Source organism: Pocillopora damicornis, chromosome 9 (genome assembly GCF_964200805.1).
Source record: "Pocillopora damicornis chromosome 9, jaPocDami1.2, whole genome shotgun sequence".
Classification (NCBI taxonomy): Eukaryota; Metazoa; Cnidaria; class Anthozoa; order Scleractinia; family Pocilloporidae; genus Pocillopora; species Pocillopora damicornis.
In genome coordinates this window covers 17771976-17794165 of record NC_142678.1, presented here as the reverse complement: position 1 = coordinate 17794165, position 22190 = coordinate 17771976, and the positions used below count along the sequence as shown (strand labels likewise).

General features: G+C 41.3%; 3 protein-coding genes across 3 annotated transcripts in view; all 3 read left to right on the top strand.

The window, feature by feature from the left end:
• The first annotated feature begins 4 nt into the window (after positions 1 to 4).
• Positions 5 to 1913, top strand: LOC113676063 (UBX domain-containing protein 4-like). Its single transcript, XM_089183101.1, has 3 exons — positions 5 to 40; positions 500 to 690; positions 1285 to 1913. The coding sequence occupies exons 1-3, from the start codon at positions 5 to 7 to the stop codon at positions 1418 to 1420; spliced, it is 363 nt and encodes a 120-aa protein (XP_089039227.1). The 3' UTR covers positions 1421 to 1913.
• Positions 1914 to 3598: 1685 nt separating this feature from the next.
• The window catches only part of LOC149040462 (uncharacterized), a 45597-nt gene continuing 27005 nt past the window's right edge, over positions 3599 to 22190 (top strand). The window contains exon 1 of the mRNA XM_089181359.1: positions 3599 to 3734. The gene's annotated coding sequence lies outside the window, so the exon portion shown is untranslated. The remainder of the gene's footprint in view (positions 3735 to 22190) is intronic.
• On the top strand, positions 3607 to 21044 carry LOC149040464 (uncharacterized). The gene is made up of 2 exons (XM_089181350.1): positions 3607 to 3734; positions 12610 to 21044. The coding sequence occupies exon 2, from the start codon at positions 12636 to 12638 to the stop codon at positions 17661 to 17663; it is 5028 nt and encodes a 1675-aa protein (XP_089037476.1). The 5' UTR covers positions 3607 to 3734; positions 12610 to 12635; the 3' UTR covers positions 17664 to 21044.

The window sequence follows — 22190 nt, the reverse complement described above, 5'->3', positions numbered from 1 at the left end:
GGACATGTTGCCCAGGAGGGAGCTGACCGAAGAAGACCTGGTAAAGACTTTGGCTGAGTTAGGTCTGGCACCAAGTTCCACTTAAATTGTAGCTGTGGTAAGTTTAAGATCAATATTAGGTTGTTTTTAAAACATTAAACGATTGGAAAAAGTGAATATTTGTCTCGTGTAAACCTGGCATATGGCTTGGCCTACCAATTAGTTCTTTTTAATTTTTGTAACCCAGAGGAAGTTGAAACTTTAGAAAATAAAAGCAGGGTTGTGTTTTAGGAAAGCTTGAGTGCCATTTGCAACCAACTTTAGCTTTTTTCTTCTCCTTCAATCCCAATGAGTGTTCAATCTTTTGTGGTTGTTTTTACTTTTTCATTGGTTATTATTATCATATTTGTGAAAAATGTTTCCTTAAATTTTTTGAGTGAATTTCCACATCCCCTTATCATTCAGAAATTTCCCAAAACTTAAAAAGATAAATAAGTGATGCTAAACTTTCAATTTACAGAGAGGAAGTAATTCCCTTGCTCCGTGTGGGACTTCATCATTCCCTGAAGTGTTGTTATGGATTCTTTCACTTCTGCTCACACTGATTAACTTCCTGAAGGCTTTCCTATTTGGTTGCCTGGATCAGTCTAGAGGGATACAGAATCCTCCTTCACAGAGAACAAACAGCAGTACACAGTCACAACCATCAAAGTGAGTCTTTTTTTGGTTGGTTGCCTTTTGTAAACAGCTGCACAGTTTGTTGCTCAACTGTATCAAACTAGTTTGGTTGTTTGCTTGTTGGTGTTAAGAATGAAATTTTTTCCTTAAAGACAAAAAAGAAAAATCAAAAACAATTCCTAGATATTAAGTTTTAAGAATTTGATTAACAGTCAATTTTATTGTCCATTGTTCTTTTTTTTTCACTTGTTGTTTGACAGATGAAAGTTTTGGAGAATTAATCAACTTGTGAATGCTTGAAAGTACACATATTATTCCACTGGTGTCTCTAGACTAAACATTGGATTATTGCAATTTGCAAATTTTACAAAAAAAAAGATGGTCTCTTGCTTTATATTGTTGTTTCAGTGAGAAGAAAATTGCTTTTTTGTGAATTTGGGCTTATCAGCTTTTCTTTGTGATGAGAAAAATATAGCAATTAAAAAGGTAATGAAATGAACACACTCTTAGTCAAATTCAGAGTCATGAACAACATCTTAACTCCTTCCTTCCTAAGGTTACATGCCAATCTTTCTTACCTTTTTTTTTTTTTTTTTTTTTATTTTTTTTTTTTATTTTCCATGGCAGTTCAGCTGTATGTCATAGAGTCCTGGGTGATGTTTCATCTGTAAAGAAAGAAGGTGGAATTCAGTGGCTTCACAACAGAGATGACGAACATGATGAAAATAACACATGGAATGGAAACTCTACTCAACAGATGTAACTGAATGATCCAAGATTGTTTAAAATATATGGAGAGTTAAACATTTGGTCTCTAATTTGGAATAATTCTTGTTAAATAGATTAGAGTGAAGATGAGCTTGGTTGTTAGGGTGACAAGAGTCTGTGATGAACAATACATTGATACAGAAACAATGTTCCTTTAGAAAGGAATCAAACATTTGTTTTAGCTCATTTTTGTGTACCGTTCTATGTTGTGACTAGCCTGTATTGTCCATTATTCATAGAATATCAATTTTAAAATTTTCTTCAGTGTATTCGATGGTTAATGGCACAACAAGTTTCAATATCTTGCCTAAAGTTGTGACCAACTTCCAGTTGTCATGACAGTTACAGTTAAAATGTCAAAGGATACCACTCCCCAGTCCCTCAAGAATGCAGAGAGAAACATGGGACCAAGGCTAAAATAAAACATACTATTTAAATGATATTGGAGTGATTGGTGTAGAATAAAATAAAACGAAGGCTTTAAATAATGTACGTCTGTGAAATTTCTTTTTTTGAAAGCTTTTCTTTCAGGGACTTCTGTTAGACCTGATCACGTAGCAGTTTTTGTTTTCTTTTTAACAGTATTGAATGATAGTAATTGCACAATGGACTATGATATACCCCTAAAAAATTAAGAAGTAAGCCACTGGGACATGATATTACGTGAAAAGCGGAAGCGAAATGAGTAAATTTAATTTAACCCTTTAACTCCCATGAGTGACCGAATCAAAATTTCTCCTTACAATATCAATACATTATCAACCAGATAAGTGATGAGAATTAAGAAAAATATCAATTTGAGGATAATTAGTTGATCCAATACTGAATTCTCTGAACTCACATTATAAGAATTGTATGGTTGACGGTGTGAAGAAACACAAATTTGATCTTAGAGTTAAAGGGTTAAAAAAGACGATAACAACAGCAAACTTGAGCCGCAGTTTGTCTTCATTTCCCATTTCGTAATTTCCTCTCATCCTCCCACCACTATTCCCAGGCTCCAAACAAACCATAATTGCTGTGCTGACCAAGTACTGACAGTTTTGTCTTCGCTTACGCCGTAATTTACCAAATTCACAGTTGGTCACCGGTCGTTGAATTGCTGTGTAAAAACTTTAAAACTTTGATCAGTCGTTTCAAGACCGTAAACTGTATTTACAGTGGCGTTGAGGTGACTGCTGTTTCACATCAAACCCAACAGAAGGACCAACATCTTGCACTGCAGCGATAAACAGAGAGTTCTGCTTGAGAAATTTCCGCCTTCGCTACTGGTGATTACACGAAGTGACATCAAGTAATTGTGGTAAGATTACTGATTCTTTTTTCTGTTTATGTCTGCTAATGTTGTTTCCGTGAACCTGGTGGCTCACTACCAAAGATTCACTGGACAAGTGCAATACATCATTGGGAATTAGTTTTCAAATGGGCGACTGAATGATTTAGTAAAGAATATAAAACGACCTGCTACGTAATCGTAAATTGGCACATTCATATTTGAAATTCCCGACTCTTGTACCAAAAATGCACTCCAAGGAAAGGGCTAAGTTTCATGTATTTTCACGCAATGGACTACATTTTGTTGTGGAATATATAAGGTATCTTCCATCAGTTTCTCGTCGTGAAATGGCACAGTTTTAGATGCAACTCGGCATTTGGAAACTACACATGATCGGTGATGCATGCAATTTTCGTGAAAGGCTTTAAGGGAATACGTTAGGTCACGCGATGTTTCACCACGGCGGGCGTAGAATAAATGCAACCGTTAACGGTCGTTTCCATATAATGTGATTTGACACAAGCTGAAGTTGATTCGATACATCGACTAAGTTGATCTGATACACATAGAAAGTCGTTTCGACACAACTTCAATCACATGACTTCGACACAAACTCGTAAAAGTTTACCAACCAAACAAACAAATTAATTGTTTATCACTTTAAATATGGTTTCATTTTTCATCTCGTAATTCCGCATTTTACACTTCTTCTTATCCTCCTGTCCCTATACCCAAGCTGCAAACGAACCATAACTATTGTGCTGACCGAGTACTTTCAGTTTCGAATTCCGCTTACGCTCTGATTTACGGATTTCGTAGTTGGTCAGCCGGTCGTTGAATTGCTGTGTAACAACTTTCAAACTTTGATCAATCGCTTCAAGACCGTAATCTGTATTTACAGTGGCGTTGAGGTGACTGCATCAAACCCAACAGAAGAATCAACATCTTGCACTGCTGTGATAAACAGAGTCCTCCTCGAGAAATTTCCGCCTTCGCTACTAATGATTACACGAAGTGACATCAAGTAATTGTGGTAAGATTACTGATTCTTTTTTCTGTTTATGTCTACTAATGTTGTTTCCGTGCACCTGGCGGCTCACTATCAAAGATTCACTAGACAAGTGCGATACACCATTCGGAGTTATTTTTCAAATGGGTGATAACAGCGTTAATTTACAAATCACTAGAAATAATGATGATCAATATTCATTTTACAGTTAACCGATTGGCTTTCACTTGATACATGCCTCTGTTGGAACAAGTGAAAAATCACAGTTGTTTAGTTAGGGTGCATGTGAACTGAAGTATTTAGTCGAGAATGTAACACGACCTTCTACGTAATCGTAAATTGGCACATTTATCTTTGAAATCCCTGACTCTTGTACCAAAAATGCACTCCAAGGAAAGGGTTAAGTTTCATGTATTTTCACGCAATGGCATACAACTTGTTGTGATTATTCACCGCGGTGACTACCTTAGTAATGAAAAGTTTTATTGTTTGTCTAATGGAGTCGTCACTTTCTACGTAGGATCGCACTGTTGATGCGCCTCGCATTAATCCAATCAGTTCGCTCTGCGCGCTCAAGAGGCACTCTCCTTACAATCACAAACAAACAGACAAACAAACAATAATCTCTAAATCAGTTATCTTCCTAAGAAATCCTTCGTCGCCTTTCCTCGTTTCTGTGCGGAATGGAATAGTTTCTGGAATGTATAAGGCATTTTTCATCAATTTCTCGTCGTGAAATGGCACAGTTTTCCGAACAACTACGCATTTGGAAACGACACATGCTCGGCGATGCATGCAATTCCCTCGACAGGCTTTAAAGGAATACATTAGGTCACGCGATGTTTTACCACGCAGAGCGTAGAATAAATCTAACTGTTTACGGTCGTTTCCATGTAAGGTGATTCGAAACAAGCTGAAGTTGATTCTATACATCGATTTAGTCGACACAACTTCAGTCACATGAGCTTGTCAACTTTTGAAATTTTCGATGTCGCAAAAGGTCAAAAAAGGGCCTTTTGCAGCTTTGATTATTGAGAGCTCTCTTAAAGTTTCTTGAAAATATTTCCAGAAACTAATGTGGCCGTATTTACTAACTACCAAAGATAGTTTAATGGGCAAAGTTTGAGGCAAAACGTTTTCCCGATGCGAAATGTTGTGGACCGCTCCCAGAGAGATCGCTACTTTAGAAGTGGAGAGAAACACGAGACCGGTAGTTCCTGCGTGCTTTACAACAGAACAGAGCACAGTCAAGGCTTTTCTATTTGTTATAAAGAATGTTCAGGAGTGTTACGGAATTTGCCAGAATGTTCCACGGGCCTGGTTTTATTAATGGTCCTTAAACCCAGCGCTTTATTCTCTCTCCTTTACTCTCTACTTCGTTTTATTGATTATATAACTGATTGATTTGAAATTGATTTATGAATTTATTAATTAACTAACGCCCTTAAAGGTTACGTTTTTTCTTTTATTTCACTTCACTGGATTAAAAAATTCTATCTGTCAATGAAAAAAAGTTTTGAAATCTCCAAAAGCACCCGAGCTATTCAGAAAAAGATAATATCAAATGAAAGTTAAAAAATCTGGAAGGTGTCATAATCTTGTACCCGGGCGAATCCCCTGAGGGAATTTCCGCGGCAACCGCTCCTCTTGGGGCTCGTTTTTCACGTCTTTGCATATTTTGTTTACATCGCACATTTGACAAAATTCACAGGTGGAAGTTCTTTGCTTATGTGTCGTAAATGATCTAGCGACAAACAATCACACTGGTTTGATGTACTCTACTTTTGTTCTCCTACCTACTAGTAACTCTGATCTCACAATCAATCAACCCAAATCATCTGCTGCGGCTCTTCCCGGCTAGAATTCTCTGGCGTCAGCTCCTTGCGTCTCTCCTCTTCTTTGTTCGGGTCTACTGCAGGTTAATTCAAGAGGATACAGCAGCTGCAGTGGTCTCTCTATGTGCATCTTCCCAGCGCTAAGCTGCGCCCCTCTTATCACTCCATTTCGACCTAGAATCAGGTGTTCCACCACACCAATCCTCCATTTGCCTCTGTTACACTCCTCTCCCTTGATAAGCATCACGTCTTCTTCTTTCAAGGTAGCTTCTTCCGTTTGATGGTTGAGATTGTGATCCTCTTTAAGGGCCTTTAGGTACTCGGTTGTCCATCTTTTCCATAGGAAGTCCTTACATTTCCGTAGGTATTTGGCGCGTTTTCTGAGATCTTAATCTTCGACATTGGTTGGTTCTTCTTCAGGAATTTGATTGGCTGTCCAAACAGCATAAGGTTGGGGGTCTTCAGGTTCTCTGGCCGTCCTCGTCTCGCCATGAAACGTTTCAGACTGCGCAACAAGTGTTCTGTTGTTTGATCTGGTAGTAGATAGAAACAGACGGCACGGGTTGAGCTGCACGCATGTAGTAGAATGTATGCCTTCATCTCGCTTTTATTCTTGCTGACGTACTTGATAGGCCCAGCAAAGTCGACTGCAATTGACTCGAAGGGCACTAATCCTTCTGTTCTTTCTTTGGGTAGGTTTCCAGTCGGTGGGTTTGCTAAGGTGGTTGCTTGAAAGCGTTTCCACCCAAGGCACTCATTTATCACTCTCTTTGTTAGTCTTCTGAGGCGAGGTATCCAATATTTCTCTCGTATCTTCGCCATTGTCAAACTGACTCCCTCATGGAGAGTATGAAGGTGGGCGTACAATACCAGCCTTTTGCCGAGCAAAGCATCATCCGAAAGGTAAATGGGGTAGTCTCCCTGGATACGTCCTCTACATTAGTACAGTCTATCTGCGTTCTTTTGGAGATCGAGACGTTGCTGATCTTCCTAAAATCTTCTTTTACCTCGGCATCTGACTTGTGTCCCTTTTTCCCAGAACCTCATCTGCCTACTAGTTTCTTGAGTAGTGATTGGTCCGGTGATTCTTTATTGGCGTTTGGCTCTGCAGTTTCGAATAAAGTGCGAAACCCACCACTGGTCCCGGATGGTTCTCCATAGGTCCCATTTTTGCATCAGCTGATCATGTCCGTTATTTGTTTCAGTGGTGACTGCTAGTACTTCCTTGATGACTGTGGCCTCAGTTTGCGTCTCTCTGGTCGAACTTGTCACAATATCTGGAGGCCACTGTTGTTGATCTGCTAACCATAGAGGTCCACGCCAGCACAGGTCTTTTGTCTCAAATTACTGACCACCTCGGCTTCCGAGATCGGCAGGGTTGTCCGTTGTTCCGAAGTGTCGCCAACGGATGTAATTCTTGCCCTAGATCTTCGAAACTCGATTTCCCACAAATTGTTTGTAATTTCCACCCCCTTTGATCCAATGTAGGGCTACACTGCTGTCGAGCCAACCATACACGCTCCTAATTGGGAATCCTTGTAGGGCTTCCTTCACGTTGTCCACAAGGTTGGTTGCCATGTGCCCAGCGACTAACTCGAGCCTTGGTGTGGTTAAACCTTTCTTCGCCAATCTGGACTTTGAGGCTACCAGACCTTGGGTGATACCTGACGACTGGTGTGTGACTGCATACACGGCTGCTGAATTGCCTTTGCTATTGGCATCTCCGAAAGCGTAAAGGTCCATACTTAAGATTTCTTCTCGGTACTCGACAAGGCTTCTTCGGACTTCTACTTTTCCAGTCAGCAATCTTTCCCAGCTCTCCCACGCGTTCTTAAGCTCTCTGAGAAGATCACAGTCCCAAGGTACTCGGGCGTGGCATGTTTCTCTGTACAGTATCTTTCCAGCCAAGGTGACGGGTGAAGCTAATCTTGAAGGGTCGTATATCTTAGATATCTTCCTGAGGATTTCTCTTTTGGTTACTTTGACGATTGGGGCGGAAAAGGCAACTTCTATTGTATTCAATGCTTTGTTCCACGGTACGCGCTTAGCAGTTTGGTCTCCCCCGTCTTTATACCCATATGGTACTTGGCGAAGCTTTGCCTTGCATCTAGCACAGTAGTTAGCTGTTGTCCTGCTGTTTCCTCCATGGGCGTGGCAAGGCTGACTTGCTTTCTGTTGAGTGGTTGAATGTTCTTCTTCCGCTTTCTCTGACGATGGTGGTTCGTCTATTGTGCAGCTGGAATCTCCCTTCTCTGAAAATAGCCTAGGCTGCTTGTGTCTCGACTACAGTTTTTTCACCAGTTATATGAAGAACTTATCAAAGTTAACATCTGTGCGGTGGATAAACCAGGTCAACTTCGTTTTTATTCGACAAAATAAGTGTTAACATCAGGGGACATGAAGCTCTGGGGGTCAAGTTCGAGCAGTACGGTGGTTTGCTCAACGACAATAAATATGTTACAGCGCTCAATTTCCCGATTATTTCCTCACCTCCGACTGAAAGGGCGCACCTGCAAGATCATCCGCATTTACAAGAATTAGAGTTAGCTGACAGTGCTGAGAGTCTAAATTCAATCGACATCTTGATTGGTTCAGATCATTACTGGGACTTTGTTACAGGCGAATCTATTCGAGGAGATTTTGGTCCCACCGCCGTTAAAAGTAAGCTGGGATGGTCATAACGGGCGAGTCTTTTTCAAACGGTACAAAGAAAAGCGACGAGATGGCGGACATGCTGGAAAGACTCTGGGACGTTGAAAGCCTAGAAATAGTGGACACCAACTGCGAAAGCGAATTAATGAAACGAAAGGGAAACATTACGTTCAATGCTAGTCATTATAAAGCCGAACTGCCTTGGAGGGGTGATTGCTTACCCAAATCTAACAATTATGAATGTGTGTAACGGTCATTGCATTCAAAATCGGAGAGGGAGCCGAATTTGCTGAAGGAAGAAAAAGAAAGAAAGGGATCGTCGAAAACTGCGCCAGAGACCGAAGATCAAACGCTCGATGAAAGCAAACTTAACACGACACGAATTCATTACTCGCCACATCACACAGTTGTGCGAAGAGATCGCGAAACGACAAAGGTTGGAATTGTTTTTAGTCAAGTTGTCAACACAGAGGCTCTGTCTAACTTCTTCGACTTTGTTTGGGAAGTTCTGCTTAAGGTTCCGCAGGTGCTGATCTACAATTCCTCCAAGATTGAATGGTGATGTGGACATTTCGAATACTGCTCGTGTGGATCTGAGAGGTTCCACTTGCTTGGTCTCTAGGTCCTTCAACCAATGAAATCGCATCGTGTCTCGGTCTCCTTCTCTGGTCCTCATTTGCAAGAACGCTTGTTTTAGATCACCTGCTTGAACCACGGGATAGAATCTGTTCCTAGCGAGTACACTCCAAAGCTTATTCTGCGAGGGCGGAACCTGTCTCTGAACACTTATTAAGGGAGGGTGCTGATTTGCTGCTTTGGGCAGGTCCATCGTAGACGATCTGGGTCTTAGTGCACTCTGCTGTCTCCCGCACTACGGCTTTGTGTGGAAGATAAAACTCTTTTTCTTCTGGTTCCTTGAGCGCTCGTTCCAATATTGCTTGCGTCAACTGGTCCTGGGTGGTGTCATCACCCTTTGACAACATGCCTGGCTGCTTCTCCAATTTTATCATCAGGTTGTCTAAGCGCTTCGAACTCCCATGCTTGTTGTGAGGTAAGGGTGGATGGTTTCCCTTCCAGAGTAGACCGGATACGTACCATCCTTCGGGGCTTCTCACAAGCTGTTCTTTAAACTCCTCGTACACTAAGTTTTGGTTGCCATCGGGACAATCCTCTAATCCAAGCACATGCATTGAGTCTGCAAAAATTTTCATAACTAACTTTGGATGTCTGGGTCAGAAACATCTGGGTTAGGAGTGGTTCGCTTCCAGAAGACATGGGGATCCATCCAAAGCGCGTTAGTTCAACTACCGGTTCTGCAGGTTTCCCATTTTGGGTGTGGTCTCCGTTTTAATTCTTGCGTATTCACTCGTTCCGAGGATCAAGTGGTCGGGGAGCTCTTTCTTCAAATCAACGTCATCTATTTCCACTTCTCTCAGGTGGTCGTACTCCGTCAAGATGTCTTTGTACCAAGGATTGGTTAGGGTTAGCGGCACACCACGGTTCATCTTTGTTATCTCTGTGCGCAGGCGAAAATTTCCCGAGAGGTTTTCAATCACTCCATCATGGATTTCGATTTCTTGGTCTGTTGTTTACATGAGCATTTCGATATTTCTGAACTCTTTCCGTACTAGCTGTTTACCTATTCGATTAAGTAAGGCTGTTGAGGCGTATGAGCTTCCGGCCCCGGTGTCCGGTAGCGCACGGCACCGAATATCACAAACTTCAACGACAACCAGCGGGTAGGTTACACTGCTTTTCCCAGTGGCGTCTAACATGTGCTCAGGTTTTTTGTATCCAGAGATGTTCTCGCAGATTGATGAGTGGTGTCTCCTTCGGCAGTGTGAACATTTCGTAACGCAGCGGCACTCCTCCGCTCTGTGATTTGGACCGGTGCAGTTAAAACGTAATTGCTTTTGAATAAGTAGCTTTCTTCGCTCGGAGACCGACGTGACTTTATCACAGTTTGTCGATGAGTGGTTTGGCTGGCTGCAATAGACGCTTGGTCTTCTTTTTTACTTCACGTTGATTTGCTTGAAAACTTTTAGATTGAGGCGGTTTGGTAGGTGGCTTGTATAATGGAACAGATGATTTGGGTTGATTGATTGTGAGATTGGGTTGATTGATTGTGAGATTGGGTTGATTGATTGTGAGATTGGGTTGATTGATTGTGAGTTTGTTCCGTCACGAACCAATCAACTAATTCAATGTAACGCTCCGGTCACCACAAACCCAACAGAAGAACCACTATCTTGCACTGCAGTGATAAACAGCGAGTCCTACTTGAGAAATTTCCGCCTTCGCTGCAGGCGATTACACGATGTTAGATAAAGTATTGTGGTAAGATTACTGATTCTTTTTTTTTCTGTATACGTCTGCTAATGTTGTTTCGGTGCATCTGGTGGTTCACTACCAAAGATTCACTAGACGAGTGCAATACCTCATTGTAGGCACTATCCATACAATGGTCTCTTAAATCAGTGATCTTTAAATATTTTTCGTCGCCTGTTTTCAGAGAAGGCGACTAAACATTGTGCATCGTTCGATATCACAGTGGCGACCACATCGACCAGGCACTGTACGTTAAAGACTGACCTTCGAGTTCTTGATGATGTGATTACGCTTATTTTTAGAATTGAAACCAGAAAATCAGTATCTTAGAATTCATTTTTTTCTTCGTTGTTGTGCGGGATTGAATGGTTTCAGGAATACATAAGGTACTTTTCGACAATGTCTTGTCGTGAAAGGGCACAATTTCCCATACAACTACTCATTTGGAAACAACACATGTTCGGCGATGTTTGCACTTTGCAATTGCGTGACAGGCTTTAAGGGAGTACGTTAGGTCACGCGATGTTTCACCACGCCGGGCGTAGAATAAATTTAACTGTTTACGGTCGTTTCCTTATGAGGTGATTCGAAACAAGCTGAAGTTGATTTAATACATCGATTAAGTCGATCCGATACACGTCGAAAGTCGTTTCGACACAACTTCAGTCACATGATTTGGATACAAACTGGTAAAGGTTTATCATCCAAACATCCAAATTAATTATTTATCTTCTTTACAATGGTGTATATCGCGCCCGCAGCTCGATTGCCGTGGCTGACTTGGTAGGCATGCGCTCTTCCCGGCCCAATATTCCTTTTTAGAGATTGTGCGACAATTGTGAGAAGGGAGGGAGATAAAATCGAGAAGGGGGCAGTATGTAAAACTCATTCAGAGAGCGAGGATAACACGTCATTCTTTGTATAGAGAGCAAAGGGGATGCTATTTAATTTTCCTGTCAGCAAGCTGACATGAAATACAAGTACATATATAACATCATATCAATAAAACATGATCTATGTGCCATCATATAACATCATATACACCCTAACATCAGTTTGCAGATTCTCCATACTGTTTTCTATACATTTCCTGAGGTGTTGACAAGGAGAATTTGTTTAACAATCAAGAGTTTCTCTAACTGGTGATCATTTTCCTTATTATCATGACTTTACTGTGAAATTCAGGGGTGATATTGTAAGGAGAAATTAGATGCTAGTCACTCTTAGGGGTTAAAAGGTTAAGCAAAAACCATCAGAGGGAGGGTCTCTTCGGATGTATTCACATTAAATGTGAAATAAAAAAAAATTTATTCTCTTGCCTTGTTTCTATGACTACCTCCCTCGCTTGATTGCTGGACACTAAAATGTACCTAAAAGATGCAAACTGATCAATAGTGGGCTGTATAAACTTTTTTTTTGTCACAATCTTCACGATTGTTGACTTTTTGTGTGGGTGTGTGGGATGATTCAAAAATGATTCAGGATGTTTTATAATAAAGTTCGTATAAAACGCGCGCTGTTATTGGTTAAAAGAACGTGCTCTATCAGAGTACAAAGCACAGAGCTGAGCTAAAGCTGTCACGTTATCTGCCAAATTCTCGGTTTGCAGCTGACGTCATACATTTATGCAATTTAAGCGTCCGCCATGTTCGTGCGCATCTCAGGTGCGTGTGCTAAGTCTGACCATTTAGCAACAGGAGGATCAACAAAGCTTTTTAAACATGCCAAGCGCCGTTATTTACGTTATTATAACGTGAGCAGAGACAAAACACCTCACTTCTTTCGCGCTCTAGCCGCTTCCTGCGTGCTTTATAGAATGTTTAGGAATGTTACGGAATTTGCCACAATGTTCCATGGGCCTGGTTTCATCAATGTTCCTTAAACTCAACGCCTTATTCTCTCTCCTTAACTCTCTACTTCGTTTAACTGATTTTATAACTGATTGGTTTGAATTTGATTTATCAATTAATTAACTAATTATTTGATTAACGCCCTTTAAATAGACTGCATGATATCTTTGATATCATGATATCTGCATGGTAATTATTTGTGATTGTTAGCTGATATTAGTATTTTTAACAAAGGCTTTCAAGACACGCCTACGAAAGACATGGCCGCTGTAAAAGAATATACTGATGAGCAACTAAACTATTTCAAGATTTGTCACGTCACAACTGATATCCTAACTGAAGGTTTGCGAATAATTTTCAAACAACAATGGGACAACCGTTACAGAATGACTCTTGGAGAATGGAAAGATGATCCTGGTAACGGGAAAGACTTTTACAGTAACGAGTCCCCGCGAAACCAAAGGAGGCACCAGGATAAGTTATCGACCATGATTAAGGGAAATAGAGTGGAATGGGATTGTACCATGTTGTTTTACGCCATTCTCTACTCAGATTGCATCTACAATCTAAACGTGGTGGTGAGAACGAATATCGACGATCTCAGAAAATTTCGCAATGAAGAGTTTGCTCATATGCCACAAGGTCAACTTTCGGAGTTAGACTTTAAAATTGCTATTGGCAAAGTTTTTGCTGCATTCCAGGCACTAGGTCTTTCCACTGTAGAAATTCAAGAGATCACACACCAAAAGACGTTTCCGACAGAGGAGGTAAGAGATCTCTTAGACAAAGTGAAAGCTTTAAAGAAAGACTTGGACATCAAAGAGAAAGACAACAAGGACCTGGAAGATCAGTTGAGGAAGACAAAGAGTCAACGCCAGGATCTGGAAGATCAGCTGAAGGAAACAAGAAAACAACGAGTTTGTCTTGAAGATCAGCTCAAGGAAACTGAAAAACAACTACAGGTTCTTGAAAATGAGATTAGCGAAATAGAAGAAAAACGAGTGGGCCTTGAGGACCTCTTAGAGAAAAAAGAAAATGAGCTACAGGAAACAGAAGAAAAACGCAGGAACCTTAAAGACCAGCTTAAGACAACAGAAGAACGACAAAGGAACCTTCAAGATAACTTGAAGGAAACGGAAGAGAGACGAATGAGCCTCGAAGATCAGTTACAAGAGAAAGAAAAACAAATTAAGGTTCTTTCAGAACAACTACTGAACGACACCTCCCCGTTTTGCATTCTTCCTCCGAAACCTTCACACGACATGGCAAGTCGCGATGTTGAGGTTGCTGACATCACAAACCAGTTGCAGGAGCTTAAGCGAGCTGATACGAGCAACTTAAGTATCTTGTATATATCTGGGAATCCTGGCAGCGGTAAATCCCAACTGGCAGGTCTTGTAGCCGAGAGATTTTACGAGAAAGCCCAAGAAGATTCCTGCTCTAAAATGTTTGTTATGACACTGAATGCCGAGACGCTAAGCACACTCTTGGATTCTTACATCACGCTTGCTCGACAAATGAAGTGCCCCGAAGATGCGATTACACAAATCCACATCTCCAAAGATTTGAAAACAGAGGACAAGATTAGCAGCCTGATATCATTAATCAGCTCAAAGATTGGTCAGTACGAGTCCTGGCTTCTGTTGGCTGACAACGTGAAAAGCCTATCTGAAATGCATGTTCATTTACCCCAGCAAGGACACGGACAATGGGCAAGGGGGTATCTGTTGATCACAACCCAAGATAGTACATGTATACCGTTAACAAGCACTTTCATTCGACACATCTCAGTCAGCGAGGGTATGCAGTCCCAAGAAGCGTGTTCTTTGTTAGCCCTTATTTCTGGTATCAGCGATAGTGAGATAGGAGAACTAGTAGCCAGAGAACTCGACTACCAACCTCTTGCTTTAGCAAGTGCAGCCACCTATGTGAAGCAACTCCGACAGAGCAAACGTTTCTCAGAGTTTGGATGGAATGACTTTCTGAGGAAAGTAGAGAAAGGGCAACGTGATGCGACAGAGACTCTACTTGCAGAGACCAACCCATGTTACAAGAAATCGATGACAAAAGCAACAATACTGGCCATTAAAGAAGTGATGCAATCAGACAGAATCATAGATCATGCATTAAGTTTTCTCTGCCTCCTTTCGTCACAGCCCTTAAATGCGGATATCGTGGTGAATTATATCGTAAACGTCGATGAAGGAATAAAAGATGAAGAGATGATAATTATGAAACTCCAAAGATGTTCGCTAATTTTAACACATGAAGATGAGTTTGGTTTCCACATACGGGTACATCAGGTTGTGCACGATGTCGTCAAGTCTTTGATTAAGGGCTATCTGGAAAGCCGTCACATCAAAACTTTGAAAAGCGCTGTTGCGGCGTTTAACCAGTTTATAGATGACAAACTACCGAAGGAATCGTCAGATTCAATTTTGCAAAGCCACGCTCTTGCCCTACATTTGAAAATTTTCATTCTTAGTTTTGAAAACGTACTTTCGAAAGCTGCCCTTCCTCAAATCTTCCAGCCAGAAATGGAAAATCTCGGCAAGATATGTGAGAACCATTGTCATTTTGAGGCCACAAAGAAATTCTATGAATTTTCATTGCAATTTTTCCTCCAAAAGTTTGGACCTAAGCACACCAGAGTTGCAACAAGTTACAATAACTTGGGTCTGGTGCACCGCAAACTGGGCGACTTTGAGAAGGCCAAGGAGTATCACGAACTTACTCTCAGTATTAGACAGAAAAAGCTAGGACCTGAGAATGTACAAGTGGCAACTAGTTACAATAACTTGGGTCTGGTGCACGACGAACTGGGCAACTTTGAGAAGGCCAAGGAGTATCACGAACTTGCTCTCAGTATTTACCAGAAAAAGCTAGGAGCTGAGAATGTACAAGTGGCAACTAGTTACAATAACTTGGGTCTGGTGCACAACAAACTGGGCGACTTTGAGAAGGCCAAGGAATATCACGAACTTGCTCTGAGTATTAGACAGAAAAAGCTAGGAGCTGAGAATGTACAAGTGGCAACTAGTTACAATAACTTGGGTCTGGTGCACGACAGACTGGGCGACTTTGAGAAGGCCAAGGAGTATCACGAACTTGCTCTCAGTATTTACCAGAAAAAGCTAGAAGCTGAGAATGTACAAGTGGCAACTAGTTACAATAACTTGGGTCTGGTGCACAACAAACTGGGCGACTTTGAGAAGGCCAAGGAGTATCACGAACTTGCTCTGCGTATTAGACAGAAAAAGCTAGGAGCTGAGAATGTAGACGTGGCAACTAGTTACAATAACTTGGGTCTGGTGCACGACAGACTGGGCGACTTTGAAAAGGCCAAGAAGTATCACGAACTTGCTCTCAGTATTTACCAGAAAAAGCTAGGACCTGAGAATGTAAAAGTGGCAACTAGTTACAATAACTTGGGTCTGGTGCACAACAGACTGGGCGACTTTGAGAAGGCCAAGGAGTATCACGAACTTGCTCTCAGTATTTACCAGAAAAAGCTAGGGGCTGAGAATGTAGACGTGGCAACTAGTTACAATAACTTGGGTCTGGTGCACCGCAAACTGGGCGACTTTGAGAAGGCCAAGGAGTATCACGAACTTGCTCTGAATATTAGAGAGAAAAAGCTAAGAGCTGAGAATGTAGACGTGGCAACTAGTTACAATAACTTGGGTCTGGTGCACGACAAACTGGGCGACTTTGAGAAGGCCAAGAAGTATCACGAACTTGCTCTCAGTATGTACCAGAAAAAGCTAGGACCTGAGAATGTACAAGTGGCAACTAGTTCCAATAACTTGGGTCTGGTGCACAACAGACTGGGCGACTTTGAGAAGGCCAAGGAGTATCACGAACTTGCTCTTAGTATTAGACAGAAAAAGCTAGGAGCTGAGAATGTAGACGTGGCAACTAGTTGCAATAACTTGGGTCTGGTGCACGACAGACTGGGCGACTTTGAGAAGGCCAAGGAATATCACGAACTTGCTCTCAGTATTAGACAGAAAAAGCTAGGAGCTGAGAATGTAGACGTGGCACCTAGTTACAATAACTTGGGTCTGGTGCACGACAAACTGGGCGACTTTGAGAAGGCCAAGGAGTATCACGAACTTGCTCTGAGTATTAGACAGAAAACGCTAGGAGCTGAGAATGTAGACGTGGCGACTAGTTACAATAACTTGGGTCTGGTGCACCGCAAACTGGGCGACTTTGAGAAGGCCAAGGAGTATCACGAACTTGCTCTCAGTATTAGACAGAAAAAGCTAGGACCTGAGAATGTAGACATGGCAACTAGTTACAATAACTTGGGTCTGGTGCACGAGAAGCTGGGCGACTTTGAGAAAGCAAAGAAGTATCACGAACTTGCTCTGAGTATTAGACAGAAAAAGCTAGGAGCTGAGAATGTAGACGTGGCGACTAGTTACAATAACTTGGGTCTGGTGCACCGCAAACTGGGCGACTTTGAGAAGGCCAAGGAGTATCACGAACTTGCTCTCAGTATTAGACAGAAAAAGCTAGGACCTGAGAATGTAGACATGGCAACAAGTTACAATAGCTTGGGTCTGGTGCACGACAAACTGGGCGACTTTGAGAAGGCCAAGGAGTATCACGAACTTGCTCTTAGTATTAGACAGAAAAAGCTAGGAGCTGAGAATGTAGACGTGGCAACTAGTTACAATAACTTGGGTCTGGTGCACAACAAACTGGGCGACTTTGAGAAGGCCAAGGAGTATCACGAACTTGCTCTCAGTATTAGACAGAAAAAGCTAGGACCTGAGAATGTAGACGTGGCAACTAGTTACAATAATTTGGGTCTGGTGCACCGCAAACTGGGCGACTTTGAGAAGGCCAAGGAGTATCACGAACGTGCTCTCAGTATTCGACAGAAAAAGCTAGGAGCCGAGAATGTAGACGTGGCAACTAGTTACAATAACTTGGGTCTTGTGCACGACAGACTGGGCGACTTTGAGAAGGCCAAGGAGTATCACGAACTTGCTCTCAGTATTAGACAGAAAAAGCTAGGACCTGAGAATGTACAAGTGGCAACGAGTTACAATAACTTGGGTCTGGTGCACGACAAACTGGGCGACTTTGAGAAGGCCAAGGAGTATCACGAACTTGCTCTGAGTATTAGACAGAAAAAGCTAGGACCTGAGAATGTACAAGTGGCAACTAGTTACAATAACTTGGGTCTGGTGCACCGCAAACTGGGTGACTTTGAGAAGGCCAAGGAGTATCACGAACTTGCTCTGAGTATTAGACAGAAAAAAGATAGAAGCTGAGAATGAGGACGTGGCAATTAGTTACCATAACTTGGGTCTGGTGCACCGCAAACTGGGCGACTTTGAGAAGGCCAAGGAGTATCACGAACTTGTTCTCAGTATTAGACAGAAAAAGCTAGGACCTGAGAATGTACAAGTGGCAACGAGTTACAATAACTTGGGTCTGGTGCACGACAAACTGGGCGACTTTAAGAAGGCCAAGGAGTATCACGAACTTGCTCTGAGTATTAGACAGAAAAAGCTAGGACCTGAGAATGTACAAGTGGCAACTAGTTACAATAACTTGGGTCTGGTGCACCGCAAACTGGGCGACTTTGAGAAGGCCAAGGAGTATCACGAACTTGCTCTCAGTATTTACCAGAAAAAGCTAGGACCTGAGAATGTAGACGTGGCAACGTATTACAATAACTTGGGGTCTGTTCATAAACAACTGGGCGACTTTGAAAAGGCTAGGCAGTGTCAGGAACTTGCGCGTAGTATTTACCGGAAAAAGCCACGACCTGTGCGTGTTTATGATGCGTCTGTAGGTAGCCAAGGAGTGTTATGTTTCTGCCACTAACTAACGTTCGGGAAACGTGTAGGTGGAGATAGTTTTGCTCCAGTTATAAACGATGGAATCGATGCCTTGAGTCAAAGCTCGTTTGAAAGTAGTGTTAAATCCCTTAAAAAGCGAAAGACAAAAAAGGAGTGAGAAATAGGAGGACAGAAATCGTAAGAATTAGTTACAAGTCATTTTCTTGAATTGCTGAGATTCCCAGACGAGACAATGAAAGGAATTATTTCGTAACATAACCGAAAGATTTGAATACAACTCACGAGATTAAATTTCGAATAAGTATTGTTCGTAACAGCCCATGTTCAGCATGTTTCTTGACATCAAAACCTTTCCGAAGAGGTGGAATAGACTTGTTCGTGTTTTGACTTGTTCGATAGGCTTTCCTCTTCTTTTTATAAGTTTAATATACTTTATAGGATATACTTTATCTTTTGTCAAACAACAGGCAATTCTTATCTGGCAATTTTTTTTTAATCTTAGACAGCTTTGCTGGGAAGAAAAGTGTTAAAGCCAACAGTAGTTCAGCTTTCCAATTAACGAGTACAAACTGCACTTATTATGTTTGGAAACTGTTCCTTTGACGATGCTATCGTAACCTTAGTTCATTTAGTAGCCAAACATCCTACGTTTTCAATTTTATCGAGCCGTTTTTCCACTCATAATTACAGGCGTGCAGCTGAAAAGATATCCTTGCGATAATTTCACGATTTCTTATCAATCGAATAAGTTACCTTCCTGTTACTTTACTTGGACATTATATTCTTGGAATAATTTCGTAAAAAAGGCCGTGGTTATTCATCGTGGTGAATAACAATAAAAGCTAAGTTTTTCGTTTGTCTCACGGTGTAGTCACGTGTGATATAGATCGCGACGTTTCTGCTTCAGGGCCCGGTTGTTCAAAACTGCGACTAGCGCTAATCCACGATTAAATAGGCTAATCGCCGATTAAATTTAAGTCGCCGATTAGTTTCTGTTGTTCAAAGCCCGATTATTCCTAACCTTCGATCAAACCAAGGGTTAAATCTAACCCTGCTCGCCAGGTGGATTAAATCCTTAATCGGCAGATTAAAAAATAAAAATCACAACATGGCTGACTTGTTGTATGGTTGTGTTGGTGTTGATGGGCGAAGAAAAAGGAAGCAAAGAGAAAAATAAGCAACTCTACTGTTAAAGAGAAAAGGAAAAACGACAACGACAATGAACAACTTTAAAGGTGAGCATCGATGTTATTTTCATCGTTTTACGAATGTTTGCTTTCAAAAACAACAATTTTGAGGCTAATATGAGGCGGAATTTAAGCTGTTTTGATTTATAGATTTCATAAAGCATAGTAATTTTTATTTGACTGTTACATATTTTAAATCAGCGCTCGATTAAGCGCAATTTTTAATTAAAAAACGGCGATTTTTTAAAGGTTTGAGTAAAAGTAAAAAAAAAATTCAACTTCTTGAAAACAAAGCGAATAGTCCCAAAGGTAATCTATTGTTTGCGCTATTGTTTTCTTCTAACAAAGGACTGTATGCATAATGAAGTATGGGGCTGTGCGGAAACTTTGCCGTGTTTGTTAGCGAAGTATGCATTTTATGCAAGGTATGGACATTGAGAGGTATTACAATAATGTTTCCATTTATAAACTTACCTGTTTCAAACCCCTGTAACCCAGTAAATGACGATGTGTCACTGAACATGTTTATTACTTTTAAACTGGCTTCTGATGGGTTCGGGGGAGCAGGGCCACCACCTGTCTTCTTCTGTTCACTTTTAAAGGAACTGAATTCTCTTTATGCGTGACTCTGGAGGTTTTTCCACTTGTCCGTACTTCCTGCGTTGATCTTGCTGTCACACCGACGGCGTTTACCGCCTCCGAGATTTCTTCCCAAATCTTGTTTTTTTTTTTGCATTTGTTATACTGTTGGTAAATTTACTTTGAAGAATGTCCATATTTTCTTCAAATTTTTCCGTTAAAACGGAAATTTCAGCGGGTGAAAAGTTTGCTTTCCGCACTTTCTTCGCTGGAGAAGCCATATTGACAAAAATAAATTTCCGGCAATTTTATGACGTAAACTGATACAAAATAAATTATAATTAATTAATATAATTCATTTTATGCTTAATCGCGGATTAGTAAATCGACGGAGTAATCTCCCTTTGAACAACCGTTTTTTAACCAACGATTAACTAACCCACGATTAAGAAATTTAATTGCCGATTAGGCCTAATCGGTGATTAGTTTAATCGCGGTTTTGAACAACCGGGCCCAGGCGATGAGGTCGACTGGTCATGCGCGATCTTATAAAGCATGATGCCCTGCTGTGACTGGTTGTTTTTCAACAGCTCTGATTGGTGCATTTCGATCCTTGCTGTTTCACTCAGTGATTAGCTCCCTCGGCGGTCCGCTGTCGCACGGCTCTCCTGTTGTTGTGTTTTTGGATCGTGGGCATCCACGCTTCTAGAATTTCTATTCCACTATCCCTGGTGATTTTGTCAGGGCGAATTCTTATATGAATTGCCTCTTTGACCCTGCACGTGTAGTAATAAGGGTCACGATCAATAAACTCTATTTTGTTCCAGAGTGGCTTGTGTCCGGTGTTGTGGGCATGCTGTGAAACGGCGGAGGTCTCGGTATGGGCGAGTCGGATGGGTGGATCATGCTCCTTAATTCTGTCTTGCATGGGTCTTCCAGTCTCTCCGATGTACACCTTGCCGCATTCACAGGGAATCCTCAGTGTTATCACTCGTATAATTACAGACCGAATTTGACTCCACTAAGTGTTATTATCATTACTTATTAGGAGAAATTCCAAATAAATTACTGTTGGAACCGACTGCTGACTATTTTAAAAATCCTTGTCTCCTTGAGCTCCGCAAGAACGCCATTGGGGTTGATCTTTGTGTGCCAGGAAATGATATCAAGTTTCCGTTCCCGCCGAGCTACTTCCCCCGATTTGACAGCGTTCCTGTAGGGAAACCTGAAAATAAATTGCAGCTGGAAAACCTACTGTCACAGTGGTTAATGAACTTATCGTCAACCTAGAAAGTCGTGGAAGGTTTCCTGCGGATTTTCCCAAAATAATCATACGTCCCAGCGTTAATTCCCCTTAAAGTTTCCTAAATCACTTATTCCCATTGAAGGATATCTCAGTGAGGATTCAGAAATAACCATTGAAGAGTTAGGTGGACGAAGGTGATGCACTAAAATATATCCCTAACTGACATCATTGAATGTTTCAGCTTAATCTGACTTGAATTCAACTGAGATGAATCTTAACGACAAACCTGATGCTCTAGCCCCTCCCACACCTCCCCCCACCTCCCCCCTCGCCGATAGAAACGACCACGAAACGCAGGCACGCAGATTTGTTGTTTTTATAGTTTAATTTAAAAGGATGATAAACTTACTTTTACAATAGGGCATAGAAAGATGAATAATTACAAAAACTAAACTTTTCACAAATTCATATTCCCTGTATATTGTTAGTATTGTTTAACTAATGTGGAAAATACAGAGATAGAAAAAGGTTTTGTTGGCGGTAATTTCCATTGGTGATCGTGAAAATGTTTACCGCCGTTCGGTTTACTCGCCTGTTGTTCGTTTAAGTGTTCATTTCAACACAAGATTTGTACAGGTCGTCGTTGAGTGACCTTAAAAAAAGTAAGCTTGTACAAAAGGCAAGTAGTCTTGTACAGCAGTTGGCTTGTAGTTATAAATCAAAGAAGCCCTCTCTTCCTCTGCACTGGAGAACCGATGAGTGCTGAAGCGCGCTGCCGACAACAGAGAGGAATTACTATCATTACAATTATTGCTGTTATAATTAACCTTTTCCCTCCCTAGATTTCATAGATTTCATTATTAGTAAGTCGTCTTGCTGTCTGCCATACGATTCTTATGATGCTAGTTTAGGGAATTTGGTATTGGATCAACTAATCATCCTCTAATAGATATTTTTTTTTATTCTCATCACTCGTCTGCT